At 36.0% G+C, this 22,402-nt stretch overlaps 1 protein-coding gene across 7 annotated transcripts in view; it reads right to left on the bottom strand.

Annotated features, from left to right (window-relative positions):
• The window catches only part of LOC140145830 (5'-AMP-activated protein kinase catalytic subunit alpha-2-like), a 50,978-nt gene extending 31,143 nt beyond the window's left edge, over positions 1-19,835 (bottom strand). For 4 of the 7 annotated variants that reach the window (XM_072167511.1, XM_072167512.1, XM_072167516.1 and 1 more), the window contains exons 1-12: positions 19,721-19,835; positions 16,438-16,579; positions 15,104-15,197; positions 14,204-14,348; positions 12,598-12,685; positions 11,625-11,694; positions 11,122-11,170; positions 10,752-10,860; positions 9,317-9,419; positions 7,920-8,034; positions 7,129-7,202; positions 6,343-6,385 (exon numbers count right to left, since the gene is read on the bottom strand). In XM_072167511.1, coding sequence (XP_072023612.1) covers positions 6,343-6,385; positions 7,129-7,202; positions 7,920-8,034; positions 9,317-9,419; positions 10,752-10,860; positions 11,122-11,170; positions 11,625-11,694; positions 12,598-12,685; positions 14,204-14,348; positions 15,104-15,197; positions 16,438-16,579; positions 19,721-19,829 — 1,141 coding nt within the window. In that variant the 5' untranslated portion in view covers positions 19,830-19,835. Of the gene's footprint in view, positions 1-2,438; positions 2,481-6,342; positions 6,386-7,128; positions 7,203-7,919; positions 8,035-9,316; positions 9,420-10,751; positions 10,861-11,121; positions 11,171-11,624; positions 11,695-12,597; positions 12,686-14,203; positions 14,349-15,103; positions 15,198-16,437; positions 16,580-19,720 lie in introns of all 7 variants that reach the window. The other 3 variants (XM_072167513.1, XM_072167515.1, XM_072167514.1) reach the window with 2 other exon arrangements.
• Between the last annotated feature and the right edge of the window lie 2,567 nt (positions 19,836-22,402).

Raw genomic sequence — 22,402 nt, 5'->3', positions numbered from 1 at the left:
GTAACTTACAGGCTGCAATGGTTGTTTTACGTGGGAAACAAAATGAATGGCGTCAACGAGCGGCCATTTTGAATTGCTCGTGTGTCCCGTATATAAACGGAGGCACGATATGTAGCTAAGTTTTGGATCGTTTTTTGTCACTTTTTCGCCAGAAAATGCCGCCAAAACTATCCTCAGCCGAACAATACCGGTTTGGTTTTACCTAAGGTGTGAAACTACAATCAGATATCTCGCCTTTTGGTCGAGAATTGATACACAGTGCTATGAACAATCGATAGGCACGCGTCTGTGTCAGTCGGAGACCAAGGAGGATAAGGGACGATCATATGGTGTGGCGTCACCTTTTGGGTGAGTCCACCGGGGATCGGGGGTTTTGTTATTTATTCATTTATGTGGGACAAAATGACTATTGGTTTTTTCCGCATCTCGGGATCGATGCAAGAAGTATCTTAATCAACATCGGAAACAGTAAGATCGACCGGTGTACTGAGTCTTGTTTGTTTTACCAGGCCAAAACATTCAGGTTGTCAACAGCTTTATTATCCCCATGGGCACTACCTGGTCAGATTATCTAAGAACCATTGGTTAAGTTGCAAGGAGATCTAAAAGCTCAATTTTGATTGGTTACTCAGATGATTATATCATGTAATTGACCAATCAGGGGCACTGTGAGACAATCAGTAGTGCCCATGTGATAAATTACCAGTAAATGACAGTTTCTGTTACTGGACTGTTACCATCCAACACAAATTGGCTGCAATGTTGGCATTTTTACTTCCTTTTGAGTTATTGGAAATGGAATTTTTCCTCAAAATAAGCTTTATGTTGAAACAACAAAGCAAACGCTTGATGACATCCTATCTAGAGTCCTTTCATTAGAGATGGAGGGTTTAAAAAAAGTCCAATTAGGTTTGTAAAATTAGAGAATAAAGGTATTGTCATTGTTTTACGCCAAAAATAATGTTGCATGTTATATGAGATGATAGATGCACAACAGCGGCTAAAAACAATACCTTTGTTTCTCATTCTTAAACACTTCAATTCAAATATATCCTACATTTTACAAGGAATTGCCTAGGGCTTAGAATCGATCAGTTCCATTGTTGCTATGCACCTCCGGTTGGTTCAATTAGCGTGTATGAGTAGTGCGTGAATGCGCACACGCTAAAGTGTGTGATATCGTGTCATATCACATGGGTAAGAACCAATAAGTTTGCAAGAACATTCTCAAGTGTTTAAGAATGCTAATTAAAATCACAGTTGATCTTTTGGGTTGGAATTTTCAACATTTCACTTACTTTACAGGGAGGGAGGGAGGAGGGTCAGCCTCCTAATGAAAGTACTTTTGTAAATACGATGTCATCAAACTTTTGGGTTGTACCCTAACATATCTCCATTGCTTGTTTGTAAGATACTAAAAACAGAAAAAGAGTTGGGAAATCCTTTATTTTCTGTTGTTTTTTGAGAGGCCCAATGGAGCATATCTCAAAACTAGCTCTACCGACATTACAGACCATTTATGGTGGATGTGGATGGACACATAACGTAATGTAAAGGACAAACAAAGGGGAATTGATCGGTTCTAATATGGTAAGAAGGTGTATCTTCTTGTTAATCACTAACAATGTTGCATCCATTTGCCATGTAAGGGTCATTTAACCCCCTGGACACTAATGGTCATCTAACAGCATTTCTGATTGGTTGATAACTTGAAATGCTCATTTCAACTGCCAATTATGACAAGGCTTAAAACTGTTTATGGACAAACTTGCATTATGCAGATGATCTTACTAATACCCTCCTTGATTGGTTCAAAATTGGACACAATATTCATTTTGGCCAATCGGCAGGTAGTTCTCATGGGGTTAAGAAAGTTGCTATGGCAAAAGGAAGTAACATGTTACTGAAGTAAATATAAGACACACCCTTTTATCATAATAGGCATGAGGTGATTAGATTAATGGGAGTACACATACAAATGTCAACATGCAAATCACTTCCATCATTATTTGGTACACTGGACCAAATTTAAGATGACAGTGACAAGTAATCACAAGTAACCGTGGCAACATGTCCAAGTTACAAAATCCCACATATAAGCATGGTGGGTAGAGCATAGCTTTTTTGCATTAACTACGCAATACAGTGCTGTGTATATGGTCACTTTGATCAATATGCAGTTGGTCACCACAATGACTGATTTGAATCAACACCCCCAAGTTGCATGACCTTTGACATAACCTTTGACATCAACGACACAGTGTCATGTGCTATGAATATTTTTAGTTTTGATTGACATTCAAGGACTATATGATTTGTGGTGGTATGATCCTGCATTGCAGTGTGCCATGTACACAAATGCCAGATATCCAATGAGGATTTTTAGGCATGAACTACGCAGTGCTTTGTGCCATGGAGGTTTCTGTATAAAGTCCTACCTCCCAATTCAGGAATGTCTGTTACTCTTTTTGACCATACTACTGCAATAAATACACACTGCATGTTATAGTATACAAATATTAACTATCAGAGTAATGGTTGAAATAAAATAATGAGTTTCAAGACTGATTGGGCTATTCCATTTCCAGTTCACACTCCACCTGTGGAAGATTTTGGAAATATCTTCCACAGGGGGGAGTATGGATTTTGAATGGAATTAGCACATTAGCCAACACTATTTGAAACCCACCCTCCCTGTGGAAAATTCTGGTTGAATCTTTCTCACAGGGTGTATAGAATTCAAATGGTACTGCCTAATGTGTTCATTCCATTCGAAATTCTTACTCCCTGTGGAAGATAATGCCATAATCTTCCACAGGGACAGTGTGGATATTAAAATGAATAGCCAGTGTTCCCTGCGAGTGGAACAGAACAATATATCTTTTACCAAGTGATTATATTTCTACCATTACACAATTTCAAGACAGTTAACATTTGTTTAAGGGATCTAAAATGAGCGTTTATTGCGTTTCGACAGTATTTTTTGTGGGACATGAGAGCACCTCAGACCTATCGAATTGCATTCTGAATACGAAGCATGTCTTTTGAAAATCACAATATAATACAAATTTTATGACAAATTATAAAAATTTGATATTTTTCAAATTTTGATATATAACAGTCCTCGAAGTAAATTATATAAATCTAATGATATATTCTTAAAGTGTATGTAGCAGGAGGAAAAGCCGACGATCAATTGAAAATTTTGACCTTTCATATTGAAGATATGGATTTTTTCCCAAAAGACCTAATTTTTTTTTGGTGTTTTGGGAAAAAATCCATATCTTCAATACTGAAAAGGTCAAAATTTTCAATTGATCGTCGGCTTTTCATCCCGCCTACATACACTTTAAGTATAAATCATCAGATTTATAAATTTTACTTCAAGTACTGTTAAATATCAAAAATATCAATTTTAATGATTTGCCATAAAATGTGTATTAAATTGCTAATTTCAAAAAATCAAAATTATTTGATATCAGAATGACATTCTTCAGTATTCAGAATGCAATTCGATATGTCTGATGTGCTCTAATGTCCCAAAATAAATACTGTCCAAACGTTCATACCCCAGCCCTTAATATGACTCATACATAAATTTGAAAACATTTCAAAAATGTATCATATCTTACAACACGACACAAAGTTCTGCTTCATTTTTCAACCAAATTTACACACAACTTAATCAGCGAGTCCATGACATAACACACATAAAATATTTAGCTAATTAGCAGTCTCATCCCTGCGTCAACAGTGGTTGATGGTAAAAATGGTAATCAACCAATGAAATGTCTAGAATTTATGTATGAGCGATATTATAATCATATTGCAAGGTTGCCAAACTCGCTATTTGGTAGCTCAAATAGGCGATTTTGACCCACAACTTGAAAATGGCCGCTCCGATTTTGCAACATTTGGGCGACTTTGGAGCTTGAGCGGTAAAAGTTAAAATTAGCCCCTTTCAGTACATTTTGATTAAGAAAATCAACAAACTATAAAGTTTTCGAAACTGATGTTTGGATCAAATTTACAGAAAATAGTACAATTTTAGACCAATTTTGATATAAAATTGGATGGTTTGATGCCCATATTTATTGGTCGAGTTATGAGTTTTAAAATATTGGACGAGACGTAGTCGAGTCCAATATTTTAAAACTCATAGCGAGACCAATAAATTTTGCATTGGGTGAAAAACTCATCCAATTTTATCATTATTATGTTTTCAGAATCTTTTTCAAAAGACAAAATTCAAATTTTTTTTCAATTTTTTTTTTTTTTTCGTGATTTTTTTTGGCGGGGTCAAAATCGACTGATCTTACATGTCTAGAGCAACAAAAAATGAAATTTTTTTTTCCGCCTGTTTCAGACTTTTTGGCCCTACTTCCGAATTCCATAAGTTTCCGTAACGTTTCCGTCAATGGGGATCCATTTCACCAAAATTTATGACGATTCGTAGCGATTCGTAAGTCTCAAAATCTATCGTAACTTTAGAACGCATTATAAAATACATTCCATTAAAATAATTTACAAATATGCACTTCCCAGAGACCAGTACCAACACTAGAGGAAAAAAATGGGAAAAAATCCCTGTGTCTCATGAAGTTACGTAGGCTACTCGTTCCGAGTCGATCGTCAATTGCGAAATGATATAATTGAATTATGAGGGTTAAAAATATGAAGTAATAAAGTGTTTATAATGATATTTGATAGGCAATAAACTGATAAAGTAAGCGTAACTTAGAGTGCAAGCCTGCAGCCAGTGCAAGAGCCAAGGCAACAGTGCAGCTATGCAGTTGGGTGGACTATATTTGCCGATTTCATAAGCTTATCTAAAACCTACCTTGTCTGTGCTAACATCATTCATACCTTGCAGAGTCTCAAATTAGTTCAAAAAGTGATATTTGGCACTTGGCAGGTATAAATCCTCTGGTTTGGTCAGAAAATTTGATCATTTTTGATGTCCGATTGTGTGAGATTACCGAATTCTGCAGCTTTTACGTAGTGGTTTAGCACCGGTTTTTACTAGTTTTTTGTACTTTTCAAGGATATTTCAATAAAGCACATTAATTCCTTCATTTCTTAGCAGCTGAAACATGCATTTAGTACACCACAACGTTGATTTTCAAGCCTAGAATCATGAAATTAAACATCTCTTTTCGCGTCCAGAAAATCAAATTCTCCGGTTTGACAGCAAAATAAACAAAATCGAGTTCATGAATGAATAGTCTCATACAGTGCGTTTGTGTTCTCTCTTGATCACATACGATCGGTAGATTTACAATACGTTAAAATTGGCGGCAAAATCGGCGATTTTAAAAATCACGGGGGATTGGGATCCAGGTGGCGCTAAAATTGGATTCAAAATGCATCCAATATGCTATTTTTTTGACGTTTTAAACTGTGTGGAGAGGTATAGGAAGCAAGATTCTGAAAACATAATAATGTCTCAAAAAGTCCTCCATTTTCAAGTGTTGCATCCATAAAATGGGTTGACAATTTTGGTAACCCGTACAGTTGTACAGAGACAAGGGTGAATATATATGTGGATAAGGTGACATTGAGCTGATCTATTTAAAGTCCACACCCCTCTCCCATGCAGAAAATTTTGGAAATTGATTTCACAGCAGATGTATTCAAAATGGAATTACCTCTATTTGAAACTCACCCTCCCTCTGTGGGAAAATTCAGATTACATCTTTCTCAGAGGGAGTATGAAATTCAAATAGAGTGGTCTAATGTGTTCATTCTATTTGAAATTCGTACTCCCCCTGTGGAAGATATTTCTAGCATCTTCTGCAGGGGTAGTGTGGATTTTATATGCAATAGCTCATTGTGACATCATGACCAAAGAGTTGACAAAGAGTGGCCACTATTCTTTGCCCAGAAGGCAGTATGTGTGTGCATTCTGTTTTGTTCAGAACACACACCGTAAATATCTCCTGCCAATAAGATACAGCGCAACAAGGCTACTGTATATCAATATATCGATATACTCTTCACTTAGGCCAAAGAAATTAATTGTTGTAGCTCTCAAGTTCTATAAAGAAATTGGGCTAGTCCAGTTGAAATCCATATACCCTAGATGGAAGACATGATCTTAATCTTCCACACAGGGTGTGTATATTTCACATGGAGTCATCCATTCAAATAGCATTTGAAATGCACACTTCTTGTGAGGAAGAATGAGGTCATGTATTCCATCCATAGGGGGTGGATGGAATTTAACTGAACTAGCCCATTTTAGGTTTCATAACACTTTCCTGTAAAACGCTTAAATATTCAACCGATTTACAAACACAATTTTCAGAAATGTTTTGTCAATAATGAGGGAAGCATACTTACGTGGCATTTTCTCTGGATGAGCTTTTACTGGTGGGGGAAGCTCCTGTAAATGAAGTCAAAGAAAAGTCAATCAATGAATCAATCAATCAAGTTATTAATCAAACCTAATAACATTTAGTGTGATTGATAGAATAGCAAGACTGAGCTTGCCGAATGAGGCAGAAGCAATAGGGTATATTGCTGATCCATTAATTATCCTTTTCTGGTGCATTTGGGATAGAAAAGGAGCAAATTAGCGATCGATTTGCTCCTTTTCAATCCCACAATGCACCAGAAAAGGATAATTAATGGATCAGCAATATACCCTATCAAGTAACTAATCAATCAAGTAATCTATTAATCAAAATAAAATAACATTTATTACGATTAATAACACAGGGAGACTGAGCTTGCCGAATGAGCCCTAAGCAGAAGCAATCAAGTAACTAATCAATCAAGTAATCTATTAATCAAAATAAAATAACATTTATTACGATTAATAACACAGGAGCCTGAGCTTGCTGAATGAACCCAAAGCAGAAGTAATCAATCAAGTAACTAATCAATGAAGTAATCAATTTATTAATCAATCAAACCAAATAACATCTAGTGCGATTGATAGTACAGGAAGACTGAGTTTGCTGAATTAACCCTAAGCAGAAGTAATCAATCAAGCAATTGTTAAAACAGTTGACTTGGAAGGTAACTTTGTCGCTACATTATTGTGTAAATATAACCAGTGTTTGATAATTAGCAATTTCTTAAATCGTACACTACGATTGCTAGCATGATATGCCAATTACTTACCCCGAGATCAAGGTAGGATTCTTTTGGCGGTGGACTGGAAGCGAGATAGAAATCACGCATTTGGGACTTGGAAGCTGAAAGAGAAAAAATAGAAAGGGGGTAACCAGATTGGTTCAAGATATGGATCGTGTTCAAACTTATGTACAATGTCAAATATTGTCCCTTTTATGTAAAAAACCCAGAACATTTTCAGCGTAAGGTAATGCCAGTTTACACATGCTTTGTGTTGTGGTCCCGAAGCACTACAAACAAATGAACATGTTGATCATTTTATTGTTTCTTTTGAGAAAAGGAAAAATAGGTATTCTATGTGTTTTATGCAATAAACATGAGATATTGAGATGAAATCAGCCTAGATATATAATTTTTGATCATTTGGAGGTTCAGTTTGATAAACTATTTTGGACTCAAATTTGCTGAATACGCAGATTTAGGGTTTCTCTACCGGAAGTCAATCTGTGCCAAAATTCCTTCCCACAATACAAGATGCAAGATGGAACCCCCTGACCGATAGAATGGGCTATTCCATTTAAAATCCACACTACCTCTGTGGAAAGTTTTGGACATATCTTTCACAGGGGGAGTACGAATTTCAAATGTAATGAACACATTAAGCAGCTCCATTTGAAACTCACCCTCCCTCTGTGGAAGATTCAGGTGAAATCTTTCTCAGAAGGTGTATGATATTCTAATGGAGCTGCCTAATGTGTTCATTCTGTGGAAGATATTTCCAAAATCTTCCACAGGGGTAGTGTGGATTATAAATGGAATAGGCCCATGTGTCATCTCACCTTCATCCATAATCCTCTTATTATCGATGATGAGATAGTAAGCAATGCGTAGCTGATCATGTGTATCACCCGTCAGCAACGACGTCTGGATTTCTTGTTCATTCACACCAAATTTCTGAAAACAAGTCAACAAAATGCAAATTGTCAAATCCAAAACACACACAAAAACATTATAATGCATCAATCTGAAGTGCAGACCCTAATCAGCTTATAATAAACCATACAGACCACCAAAGAATATTATGATGGGAAATTCCAGTAATAGTTTTGATGATCATGCTTAATCACAGTACCTGTGGTTTAATAATGTAATGTGCAGTATAAATTTGGGGTGCAAGTTTTACAGATTGGGCTATTCCATTTAAAATCCACACTACCACTGTGGAAGAATTTGGAAATATCTGCCACAGAAGGAGTGTGAATTTCAGATGGCATTAGCACATTAGGCTGCTCCATTTGAATTTCATACACACTCTGAGAAAGATTCCACCGACTCTTCCCTTGGGCCTCAAGGAAGAACAGATGATTAATTGTGTTTTCAACTGATTGAGTGTCCTAGGTTAAAGAAGAAATAAAACAAGCATACAAACAAAAGGGAGAGTGGGTTTCAAACAGAGCTGCTAATGTGTTAATTCCATTTGAAATTCATACTCCCCCAGTGGCAGATATTTCCAAAATCTTCCACAGGGGTAGTGTATATTTTAAATGGAATAGCCCATTGTTTTGCTCACTTGAATTTTGCTACTTGTAGTAAAATGTTCACCAAAATGGTTGTTACACATGAAAATATGTGACCCATCACATCGAAACACGGCAGTTGTCGGAAACCAACATTTAAAGATAATAAAGAAAAATCGCCATTCTACATGCGATATTAGTGGAAGAGGTGTCATTTTAAAGCTTAAAAACAGTCCTTTAGTTTGGTAAAGAAATCTACAAATTGATTTTTGACGACAACTGCCGTGTTTGGGTCACATATGCTACACAGTCAGACCTATGGCTTTTTGATCAAATCTGAATGAGTTTTATCCCTAATTTATGACCACTAACTACTGTAAAAGTGGAAATATTTGCGCGATTAATTTTTTGTGCTTTCCCAATTTTGGAATAAAAGGAATCTATTCACACATTGTTATTTTTGCGGTGGCAGCTAAATTAATCTTTAATAAACATAGCGCAAAAATGTCCACTTTTAAAGTAATTGGCCTCAAAAGGCAAGTAATACATTCAAAATAGCCAATATTTTAGGTGGAAGTAAGCTGTGCTTTCCAATTTTTACTCAAATTCTGTGATTTTTTTCCATTTTTCCATAAGAATACTTAATCAATCTTGATTTTATCATGAGGTACACAAAGATCACAGGTGGGAAGGAATAGTCTCTTACACAATGTCCTTACCTCACACACTTCCCTTATTGCATCTTGATCTATGATAGAACTGTCAAAGTCATCTTTGGGGAAGAGATATTCTGGTAACTCTACTTTGAACCATTCATGCTCCCTGAGAAAAAAAAAAATATAATACAAAGATTAGGCCAGAAAAAAATGTTTGCTTGTCCTTGTCAGGACCACCAAAAGTCCCCAAACAAAAAACTATTTTTCTTACTACTTTCATCAAAACATATTGTCCCACAAAAGCTCAAAAAGGGGCCAGGTTTTGCAATAGGGTATGCTACCCACAAGTATGCAACATTCTTAACCCCATGAGAACTACCTGCTGATTGGCCAAAATGAATACTGTGTCCAATTTTGAACCAATCAATAAGGGTATTAATAAGATCATCTGCAAATGCAAGTTTGAAGATAAATAGTTTAAAGCCTAGTCATAATTGGCATTGAAATGAGCATTTCAAGTTATCAACCAATCAGAAATTCTGTTAGATGACCAGTAGTGTCCAGGGGGTTAAAATAATCAGAGGGTGTATATTTTGTATTATATCACTCATACATAAATTCTAGACAGTTCATTGGTTGATTACCATTGATCATTTTTACCATCACACTCTCCCTGTGATAGTCTTTATTATATCACTCATACATAAATTCTAGACAGTTCATTGGTTGATTACCATTGATCATTTTTACCATCACACTCTCCGTGTGATAGTCTTTATTATATCACTCATACATAAATTCTAGACAGTTCATTGGTTGATTACCATTTGCCATTTTTACCATCACCCTCTCCGTGTGATAGTCTTTACCATCATAGTGCTCTGCTGTAGTGCGCCTGCGCCAAGCTGTGCGCTGACTCTTGACTCACCGATGAAGTTATGGGGTGGACCCCAAAATGTTAAGTAAATGACGGCACAATATCGTGTTATTTTGATCAAAAAATGTATTTCCTACCTTAGATAGTATTTTAGTAATAGAATTTATGCATGAGTGTTATAAAACAAATATTAACTGTCTTAATTTGTGTAATGGTGAAATATAATCACTTGGTGAAAGATCTATTGTTCCATTCCACGAATGGAACAATCCATCTTTCACCTCGTGATTATATTTCAACCATCACACTCATAGACAGTTAATATTTGTATACTATCACACTCATAGGCATGTAATATTTGTATACCAGCAGCTTATCGATCAGATATCGGCAATGCCACCATGACCGGATAAAAGCTGTTAGACTGCATATCTAATATTAAACATATGGGTTATAATGGGATATTCCAGTAGTAATCCATACACCCCCTATGGAAGACATGACCTTAATCTTCAACACAGGGATTGTGAATTGCAAATTGGGTTACCTGTTTGTTTGTGTGAGATTAAGGTCAGTCTTCCATAGAGGTGTAAGGTTTTCACTTGGAATAGCCCAACTCACCTAATATCTTTAATAGATGCCCTCCTGAGTGGATCTACTTGTAACATATGCACTATCAAACTCTTCACAGGTGACCTGGATATGTGATCTGGTATTGGAAATACACCACCTAGAAGAGAGAAAAATATATGCATAAATTATGCAAATTAGGTCCTTAATTAGCATATTTTGTGCTGAAAGTCTAATCAGGTGGAGAACCTCTGGCTGCGCTACTCCCCACCAGGTTACGTCACTGTACCCCATACGGATCTCCAGATAATCTGGTCACAAGGTATTTTGCTTGTTACGCATAAATTATGCAAATTAGGGGGGTATAAATGGGACAGCCTAATTACAAAACATGATTGACTCAAAACCGCAGTTTTATTACCTTTGATTTTCCTAAAAAGAGTTGGTACATGTTCATCGTCAAATGGGAGCTGCAAAACAATAACAAATGAAATGTTTTTGTTATACTTCAATCTTCAAACCTCATATTAAAGGTGGGCAGTCCAGTTGACCTTTTCAGTAAATCCCATAATTCATTGCGGTTAGACCCCAGATGTTGTCATCTGACATCATGCCAACTTGCAATGGGCAGTAATGATGTTCGCTATATGATGGGCACATTGGCGTGACATCAAATGACAACACCTAGATCTGGTCTACCTGCAAAGACTTTACCAAAAAGGGCAACTGCAAACTGCATCACACAACATTTTTTAACTCATAAGGGCAAATCTTTATGGTATTCCAAGTGCTGAACTTCAGTTGCACCCTTATTGAAGCAAAATTATTCTGATATATCTCTGTGACAGCAAAATAAAATGTGCATGTTAAATCACAGAAATTTATTTTAAACTAAATTATGATACATATAAAATATGTCCTTACAGTTCCACATAGGAGAGCATACAATATGACACCACAGCTCCAAATGTCAACTTCTGGACCTGCATACAACCTGCAGAAATGCACAGAAACAGAAAATAAAGTAGCATACAAGAAGTGCCGTAACCAGGGGGGTCAAGCTTCCTCACCTCCTTGTGGGACAGCTGGTCCCAGTACCCCCTCAGATGTTGGTTGCATTATATATTGTAGATTTTTAGTTTTGTTTTGTTTTTGCTCATTCATCCAATCCACCTGACTCCCAAATCAAACAAGTCTTTTTAAATTCTGTCTTGAATTATAGCAGGGCTGTCAACTTTTGGAATTACTTGGTGTGAGACACTGTCGAACAGTGGCATACCAGTATGGAATTATTGTTTGCAGACTACAATGTTCCTTTTGACCCATGATTATTTGCATTTTTACGATGTGTGAGATTTTACTAATTTGGCAGCTTTTGCTGTGAGGTTTACTACCCTGGTGTGAGATTATACTAAAGCCCAAAATTTTCTGCTTTACAAATGTCAAATTCAGCTTTTCCGTGTTGTAAATTTTACAAAAATAAAATTTTCACAAAAAAACCTCAAGCCTACAATTTGGACTAGGTATGGCCGTATAAATTGGCGATTCTAAGATCGATATATACGGTCTATGCGGGTGAAATGATAGATTATTAACTTTATTTCACTTTATTATATTGAATTTTGAAGCCGATTTCATTATTTAGTTGTTGTTTTTTAATTCATTTCACTTTTTTAAGCATTTTTTCAGTTCATTTTTTCTCTTTTAGCAAAACTGCTTTTTCTGAGTTTCTCAGAAATTCCGCAACGCGGAGGCCTTCTGGCTTTAGATTATACTACCTTGGCGTGAGACCATGAGAAAGTGCCCAAATGTGTGATACCACACCTAATGCGTGAGACTCACACCCAATGTGAGAGAGTTGACAGTGCTGATTATAGAGGCATGGTAATATACTTACTTGCCAGATATAACTTCTGGTGCTGCATAGTTAGGAGACCCACAGCTAGTCCTTAAGAACTCCCCATCTGTCATCATGTTGGATAAACCTGGGTTAACAATAACAAGATTAGGGATAAACTTTGGTTAAAAACAGTCAAGTGTTATATAAACCTGGCTTAAGGTGGCTGTGTACTCTCAGATACGCATGTAGTAAAAGTGCCATAACTTTGTAATTATTTACGCAAGACATGTAAAAGTATACATTTTATGAAGGCAAGACATCAATAAATCTTAATATAAATACAGATTTGGGGTAAAAACAACAATTATGAAGAAAATCACAAAAAGTGAGTTTTTGGCAATATTTGTTAGGTACATCATAACAAAAAACACTCTTTCCAAAATATTTTATTTTGTTTTTAACTCAATCTTGAGGCTCCATTCCAAAAAACGGTTTTTTTATTTTTTGATATTGGCCTTATTTTTTGAGATATTGACCATATAAGGCATCAAATTGAACTTTTAAAATTCACAAACGCCTAATTGCAAAAAATGATGCCTAAAATCATAAATAGACCAAAATATAAAAAAATGAGAAAACCGTTTCTTGAGTCGATCATGCTTTTTACGATGATCATATTTGCTTACATATAGATGCTGCATTTATTGAGTTATCGTGTACCTAAATCGTCATTTTACCGAGAAAATGAACATTGAAATAATGGCCGGTGAAGTTTAAAGTGGTCACATTTTGGACTTTCATCGAATCTCACAGGAGAATGCGTCAGTTTTCGCTTTTTGTACTTTATATTACGTGAACATCGGGTAAATCCACAGCCCCTTGAGAAGTTTGAGCGAAATCCATTCATAACTTGATATTTAAATCGGGGAAAGAACTTGAAAAACCCACATTTTATCAGCTAAAACGGAGCCATTTGACCACTAGGTTTTGTGAACTCAGTTCATCCGCGGTGTTTCCATAAGATGCGCCGCAAGATGCAGATAAGCGTCGGCAGTATGCGTCAGCGTATTTGTGCGTTAACAATTGCGCGATACGAACGCGATGCGATGTTTGCCAGCGTGTACCCTGCTGGTACAACAAAGATTTTCTTTCCTTTTAAATTTCAAACACGAGTGGAATAGTGAAATAAAATCCTTAAAATATTGCAATTGGAGTTTATAAATCTGGATTTTCATTCCTTGTATTTATAAAAAACATAACAAAGTACAAACATATAAAAAAACTCAATTTCGCGAAAGAAACAGTGTCTATAGTACACAGCCGCGTTAATAACAGTAAAGTGTTAGATAAACCTAGGTTAACAACAAGATCTTGGCTAAACTGGGGTTAATAAAAAAGTGTTTGATAAATCATACACTATATAATCAATCTGGCGTTAACAATATTAAAGTGTTAGATAAACCTAGTTTAACAACAAAGTCTTGGCTTAATAACATAGACCATATGGATAAGCCCAGGTTAACAGCAGTAAAATAATAAACCTGGTTTGACAACAAAGTGTTTTGTTGAACAATCACTGGCACACTGTACAAAGCTCTAAAACCAGAAATTCCTAAGAAAGCTAAAAGTGCATCTAGATTACAGGGTATTTATTGGCACCTACCAAAGTCAGCAATTTTGACATGAAGATTGTTGTCTAATAGTAGATTTTCTGGCTTGAGATCTCTGTGTACAATCATATGACGATGGCAATAGTCTACACCTGATATTATCTGCTGGAAGAACCGTCTAGCTTCATGTTCCTTCAACTGTCACCAGAAAAACAAACAACATCCAAAACAGTGTTTGTTAGTTGTACAATGTACCACATTCGTTCCATTAACCGCCCATACCCCAATAAGCCCCACCCAGTGACTTTACAACAAGCAAACTGTGGATATTAGTTTATTAACTGCCATGGATGCAAATCTGAATCATGTTCTGAAACATATGACACACTGATGATGATGGGTGAATATTTTGTGCCCTTTCTACATTTTTTTTTCGGCTTAAACAATGTACAAATTAGCACCCACCCAAAATGACATTGTTAAGCACCTTGGGCGGATAATGTTTTGCCCTCCCAAGCCTATTTTTTTTAACCAACTCAACCATTTGATACCTACTATTTCACTGTCACATGAGTGAAGAGAGGAAAACGCATATTGGCTGTATTTTTTTCTTTGGTAATTTTTTTTTTAAACACAGCACCAAACTGGTTCCATACATGCCAACATTGAAAATGAAAAAATGTACTCCTTTGCATACATGCTGAAAATGTGTGCACAGCACTCATAGAAAAATACTGGATATAGGAATGTATTCTGGAATTGCTAAGCTGAGGGTATGAGGCTATCAAGAAGTGTAGTGAACCTGGACATCTGTGATTATGATGACATAACCTGTCATCCAGAGCTCAGAGTAAAATATTGGATTTGCCTGGCAAAAAAGTACTTTTGATCTGAAACTGAAACAATTGTGTTTATGTAATTCTTCAGGATTTTTAAATTGTTGAAAAAATTACCTTTCCATGCTTGACTATATAATCAAACAACTCTCCACCAGCCACATATTCCATCACCATAAATATATCAGTAGGTGTACTGATGACTTGGTATCTGTAGCAGAGATGGAAAAATAATATATAGGGTGCATCATATAACAAAATTTCTCATAGGAATTTTTAATCACTTTTAAGACAGATCAAAATATATCTGAAAGCTCAAAATTGTGTAGTATTGCGGTTAAAATTTGAATGACATTCCAAAAACATCCAATGCAGAGGTTGAGATTTGCCATTAACCACAATGCAAATTTATGTACAGAAAATCTTTTGAACTTATCACACAGACTTATATCAAAAGATTTTGGGCATAGCTCTGGGATATACACCATTATTTTCGTAAGGGTTCGTTTTTGTGAATTCAAAGAGTGGACATGCTGGGCGCAAAAGTAATTACACAACAAAATTGATTTTTTTTTTAAATATAAATTCTAAACAACACGTTCTGTACACAAATATAGTCTCAGACAGTCTTGTGAGAGGCTCAAGGGTGATTGCTCCTCTACAGCTCCTCTTAAATGGCATGTGGGAGAGTGATTTATAGCTCCTCTTGATGACTCGCTATTGGTCCAAACAGCTCTTCTGAAGCTCTTCTTCAGGAGACCAGAGGAGCATTTTACAGCTCTTCACCAGTGGTGTAGATCATTGGGGGTGGGGTTGGAAACAATTTTTTGAAGTATAGTGAATCCAGCACCTTTTGGCGACAGAATAACTTATGGTACAAATGCGCGCGAAATGTGCGAACAATGTTGCCATATTGAAGCTAAAATGGTTAAATATGGTGCAAAAAGAGCGCATAAAATGACACTTTTTAGGCTAAAATGAGCTTAATTTGGTCAGAAACCAACATACAGGCACCAACATAGGGGAAGATAATTGTATGGACCGCCCTTATCAAAATATTCCCTCCATGGATTTATACGCCAATGCTCTTCGCCTCATTTCAAAAGATAATGTCAGCAGCATATACAGCAGCAGTGATGAGTCCTCAACTAAATCCATGACAGCGGATTGACTAACAGGTGGGGTTCACTGGCTTACTTTGATACATCTGATGGGGTCCATGGGCAACTCCCCAGTGGGGTCCAGGGAGCAGCACCCTCAAAAGCTCTCGACCTTTTTTTATAAATGGTATAGGAATTGATGGCTCTTGAGTAATCAAGGTACAATACCCTCTTTTTCCCCTTACTAGCCACTGTGCACAGTTTGGAATGCGACACTGCACCGCAAGTGGTGCAGGTGCCGCCAGTTGCAGATCCCAGGTATAAAGTTGGTGGTGATTCATCACTACTTACAGCTTAATGATGTGTGGGTGTCGGAACAGTTTCAGGTTCTGTATTTCTCTGCGGATTTTGCTGACAACATCTAGGTTCTTGATCTTCTGTCTGTTCAGGATTTTGACGGCTACTTTATGACCTGTAAGTTGATGCTCACCCACTGTACAGAATAAAACAACATGAAGACTTGGTATTCTTAGAATGGATACATAATGATAATCCCAATTAGTGCTGTCATATATGGAAGTATTATGACATGTTGTTGACATCAGAAATGCCAACATAAAATGTGGGTTACAACATATATCGACACGGTACTTGCGAAATAGTGTTGACATTTGAAATTTTTCAAAAGATGGGACCACTGTTCATCGTACTGATCACCATTTTCACAAACTTTATTTACTTCCTGGTTACATTTTTCCATAGTCTATTTTATAACACTCTGTGGTATATTAATTATTATATGATTGTTTATTCAACTTCACTGATACTCTCGAATGAGAGTCAAGGGAACAATTTTATGTTGACATGATTCTGACATACAAGAAAAAACATTTGCAGCACTATTAATCCCAATGCAGTTGAGATTGGCCTCATCACAGCACTTTCTTACTGCACCAAGATTGCAAAAGCACTACAATACAGATTTACAGATTAGTGGTCTTTAAAACCAAACAAACAGGGTATTGTCAAACAAAAGCACACACAAAGCATAGAAGTACAAAATTTATACTACCGTATCAAATAAAAATACTTTCTTAGACTAGTAGATTGAAAAGCAGTATCACTATCAGCACATGTATCACAATATATCAGGACCTTCAATGGTGTTAGCAGCAGCTAGCAGCCAAGTGAAGTTCCCTTTGTGAGCAATTCAATTAAGATGAGACTTAAGGGGCACTACACGCCTGCTCAATTTTGTGCCTATTTTTGAATTTTTCTCAAAAATTATAGCGGATTAGTGACAAGTAAGATATGTATATAATACAGGGGCAAGGACTACAACTACTGCACTGGTAATTTTATTTCAGCACAGACAACAGTTGTTGAATTACAGTCAAAAATGAGGAAAACCAATATTTGATCAATAAATCAATAACTACTTGCCTTGAGTTGCTGAATTTTCAGTGCAGTAGTTGTAGTCCTTGCCCCTATAATATACATATCTTACTTGTCACCAATGCGCTATAATTTTTGAGAAAAATGCAAAAATAGGTACAAAATTGGCCAGGGGTGTAGTACCCCCTTAAGGGCAGAGTAATGGGAGAGAACATGGACCTTTTCGAAGCTTCATTATTTCTGAATTGTATGTCCAAAGTATATAAAACTATACATTTTTGGAAAGGAAATGAGTCAAGGAATCCCATGGTGATGTAAAAAAAAAAAAAAAATCTCAAGTTTTTGAAAAAATCACAAAAATCACTTTTTTAACCAAATTTTTTTGTGACAACTTAGAAAAAAATCCCTTCGGAGTAAAAAAAATTCAGTTAGCTTTTCATGAAGAAGAGACATGAACTTAGGGAAGGTTTTTTAATTTTTTTGAAATTCGTCTCTTTTTTCGAAATATTGAAAAAAACATGTGAAAAAAGCCATTTTGTCACTCTATTAAGGGGGTACTACACCCCTCGATGAATTTGTGTCTATTTTTGCATTTTTCTCAAAAACTAATAAAACAGTGGTAACAAAAATGTATATTATAGGGGCAAGGAATCCAATTACTACACTGGAATTTCAGTGACCCAAGACAAGGTGGTTTGTTATTTATGATCAGAAATAAGGTACCGCTAGGATGTACCTCGTTTCCTATCATATGTACTGAACCGCTTGTCTTGAGTCACTGAAATTTCAGTGTAGTAATTGGATCCCTTGCCCCAATAATATACGTAACTTTGGTTACCAGTGTGTAATTATTTTTTGAGAAAAATGCAAATTAATAGTCACAAATTTACCACATGGGTGTAGTACCCCCTTAAGCTAAAAATTGCACATAATGGTGTATATTTTTGTTTAAAACAAATATTTTGAAAAAATGAAAAAACCTTCCCTAGACTTTGATGTACTCTAAAGGATAGTGCAAAAAGTTTACCCTTTGCTTGCATATTTTTCGAGTTATCTTGTCACAAAAATCGCGCAATATTGTCAAAAGTGAACTCTGAGAAATTGACGTTTTAGTAAAAAAATGTCAAAATTATGCACAAAACGTCCTTAAAATTTAAAACGGTAAGACTTTCACACTTGTAAAAGCTGTATCTGGTGCATGGTCTAAATATGCATCTTTTTGCACCAATGAATCTATAATCTCTGCTTTCAGTGTGCACGTGCCAAAATTCAAAATAATTAAAAAATCTAAGTGGCATTTTGACTGCAAATTTTTGTTTTGTTTGCACCACATTTGCTGGCGTTAACAACATACCGAATGCGCCTTGACTCGTTGGACATACGCAAGAGAGTTGTTAGCGTCACGCGACTCGAATCGTAGCGTAATCACAATATTTCGCGATTCACGCATTTCTGACTCATTATTTCCCGCCAATTTACTAAGCTTTCTTGAGCCATGTGACTTTTTAGAGTTGAAAAGAATGAAATAAATCAAGCAAAAATACGGATAAATATTAGCAAGTTGTATTTTATCAGTTTCAAGTGAAAGAATACATCTTAGTGTTGATAAATATCAAAAAATCTCAAATTCGGTCGTGGACGAATGTGTCTTCCATTACTCTGGCCTTAAGCAGAACATTTGTGTAACTTTTGAGCACATTTGAGGATGTAAAATGACCAGATAATTTGTGACCGTTATATATCGTCGCTGTGTTTTGAATTATTTCTATATTATTAAGAGTCCATCAGTGTGACGTCATCACCGTGACGTGAGTTCAGGGTGCCCCGTTTCTATGTATGTACAGTATTCATGGCCCCTTGGTGAGGAAGGAACAACTAGGACCATGATGTTTCGGGCTACAACTTGATGAACTTGAGTTGAGAACAGGTCCTCAAACGCTCAAAATTTTACTATTACTGCATAAAATGGGAAGTGCTACAGATCATCTGAAACTTGACTATGACTTTTGGGTACAACATCTGAATTGAAATCAAAAGAAATTCGGAGAGGGTAGTACAGGAAACTTCGGACAAATTTAATGAAATGACATAGAATGACCCAATACAAATTTGTAAACAAACCCACAACATGCAATACTGAAAAAAAAATCGTGCACTACATGCCCACTCAAAATCAGACTAAAAGTGATATATAAAAGCGATAAAACACTGAATCAATACATTGAGTTACAAAACTTACTCTTTACTTTTCCAAACGTCCCCATGCCAAGTGTCTCCCCGAGCAAATAATGCCCGATTTTGACTTGAGAAGACCCGGACATTTTGGTGGCCGATTTTATCAGCTCCATACTTATTTATCTGATCTGCTTCAATTATGAAAGTGTTCCTAGAAATAATACATGTCAATAAAATAATTTTGCATAAAAAATTCGAAATTGAAATTTACATTACACAATTACTTATGGTTTAATCATGTGTTGAACTATTATACGAGTTGAACAGAAAATAACACTTCATATGATTTAAAATTACGTCGTATTCAAATCATGTTTTAATTATTTTATTAGTAAACACCGCAACATGTCAACATGACCTTAAATGACCTCGAGACCTAGATGGACGTGCAGAGCTGCATGCACGCTACATAAATTTGGCATGCATGCCTGGCTGCAGAATTAGCTCAGCTCAGTATCGCGCCGTAACTTTGCCCAGGGTCCTTGTGATTTATGGGGTACCTAAAAAGGGCCCGTTTCAGCATAGATACTAAAAATAAATTAGTATCTATGGTTTCAGCAGCGAACCGGGCCAGCGAAAGTGTAAAAAAAACTAAAACTAAAAAAAAAAAAAAAAAAAATAGGCAAAAATAAAAAAAAAAATAAAATGAAAATAAATAAATAAATAAAATAATAGGCCTATTGTGTTTTTAATAAAATAAATAGGCCTAGGCCTAATGCTTTCGTTTTCGTCCAGAGGATTTTTATGCAAATAGGATTTTAGAAAGGGAGTTTTTTGTTTCTTTCGCCCACCTATGTAAATTATAAAGTTTTCCTAAGGGCCGGGCTGGCATTTTCTTCGGAAGTGGGGGGGTCCCAAAAATACTGGGGGGGGGTCATAGAGTTTTCAGACCAAAAATAGGGGGGGTTATAATTTTTTTAACACCCAAAATAGGGGGGGTTATAGAATTATTAAGGGCTGGTGACTCGAAATTTTCGCGCGCTGCGCGCGCATTCTTTAACTTCACAATCAAAATGTGCATACAATCTATACAAAATTTTTACACGCTCCGCGCGCCTTCTTTACACTTACAATAAAAATTTTAACGCGCTCCACACACTTTCTTCACTTTTAAGTTTTGACGCGGAGCGCGCCTTAGTTCTGGCAATGAATAATTTTTCTTGAGTCTGTGTAGTTGGAAGGGGGGGTCATAAAATTTTTCGACCCGCGATAGGGGGGTCGTAAAAAATGTTGCCCGCGATAGGGGGCGGGTCATCGACATATTTAGGCCCCCATCCAAAGAAAATGCCAGCCCCCTAAAGCATTTCATAGTAGGCCCTACCATGAGTAGACCTACAAGCCGCCGGTAGGCCTACCTTACAAACTATGATGATAAAACATCAACTTCAAATCAGTAGGCCTAAATGATTCTAAAAAACGGCTATCATCTGCAGATAGCTATCATCATAGTACAAATGCTACCATGCGTACCGGTAGATACCCGGTAGCAACTGATTCTAAAAATGCTATCATCAGTAGATAGCAACTGATTCTAAAAATGCTATCATCAGTAGATAGCAATTGATACTACAAAATGCTATCTTCAGCAGATAGCAACTGATTCTAGAAATGCTATCATCAGTAGATAGCAACTGATTCTAAAAATGCTATCATCAGAAGATAGCAACTGATTCTAAAAATGCTATCATCAGTAGATAGCAATTGATACTACAAAATGCTATCTTCAGCAGATAGCAACTGATTTTAAAAATGCTATCATCAGTAGATAGCAACTGATTCTAAAAATGCTATCATCAGTAGATAGCAACTGATACTACAAATGCTATCATCAGTAGATAGCAACTGATTCTACAAATGCTATCATCAGTAGATAGCAACTGATTCTAAAAATGCTATCATCAGTAGATAGCAATTGATACTACAAAATGCTATCTTCAGCAGATAGGAACTGATTTTTAAAAATGCTATCATCAGTAGATAGCAACTGATTCTAAAAATGCTATCATCAGTAGATAGCAACTGATACTACAAATGCTATCATCAGTAGATAACAACTGATTCTAAAAATGCTATCATCAGTAGATAGCAACTGATTCTAAAATGCTATCATCAGTAGATAGCAACTGATACTACAAATGCTATCATCAGTAGATAGCAACTGATTCTACAAATGCTATCATCAGTAGATAGCAACTGATTCTAAAAATGCTATCATCAGTAGATAGCAACTGATTCTAAAAATGCTATCATCAGTAGATAGCAACTGATACTACAAATGCTATCATCAGTAGATAGCAACTGATTCTACAAATGCTATCATCAGTAGATAGCAACTGATTTTAAAAATGCTATCATCAGTAGATAGCAATTGATACTACAAAATGCTAAGTTATAAAGACAGCAACTGATAAAAAGGAATACTATCATCAGTAGATAGCAACTGATTCTAAAAATGCTATCATCAGTAGATAGCAACTGATACTACAAATGCTATCATCAGTAGATAACAACTGATTCTAAAAATGCTATCATCAGTAGATAGCAACTGATTCTAAAAATGCTATCATCAGTAGATAGCAACTGATACTACAAATGCTATCATCAGTAGATAGCAACTGATTCTACAAATGCTATCATCAGTAGATATCAACTGATTCTAAAAATGCTATCATCAGTAGATAGCAAC

Source organism: Amphiura filiformis, chromosome 2 (assembly GCF_039555335.1).
Source record: "Amphiura filiformis chromosome 2, Afil_fr2py, whole genome shotgun sequence".
Classification (NCBI taxonomy): Eukaryota; Metazoa; Echinodermata; class Ophiuroidea; order Amphilepidida; family Amphiuridae; genus Amphiura; species Amphiura filiformis.
This window is presented reverse-complemented; position numbering and strand designations above follow the sequence as displayed.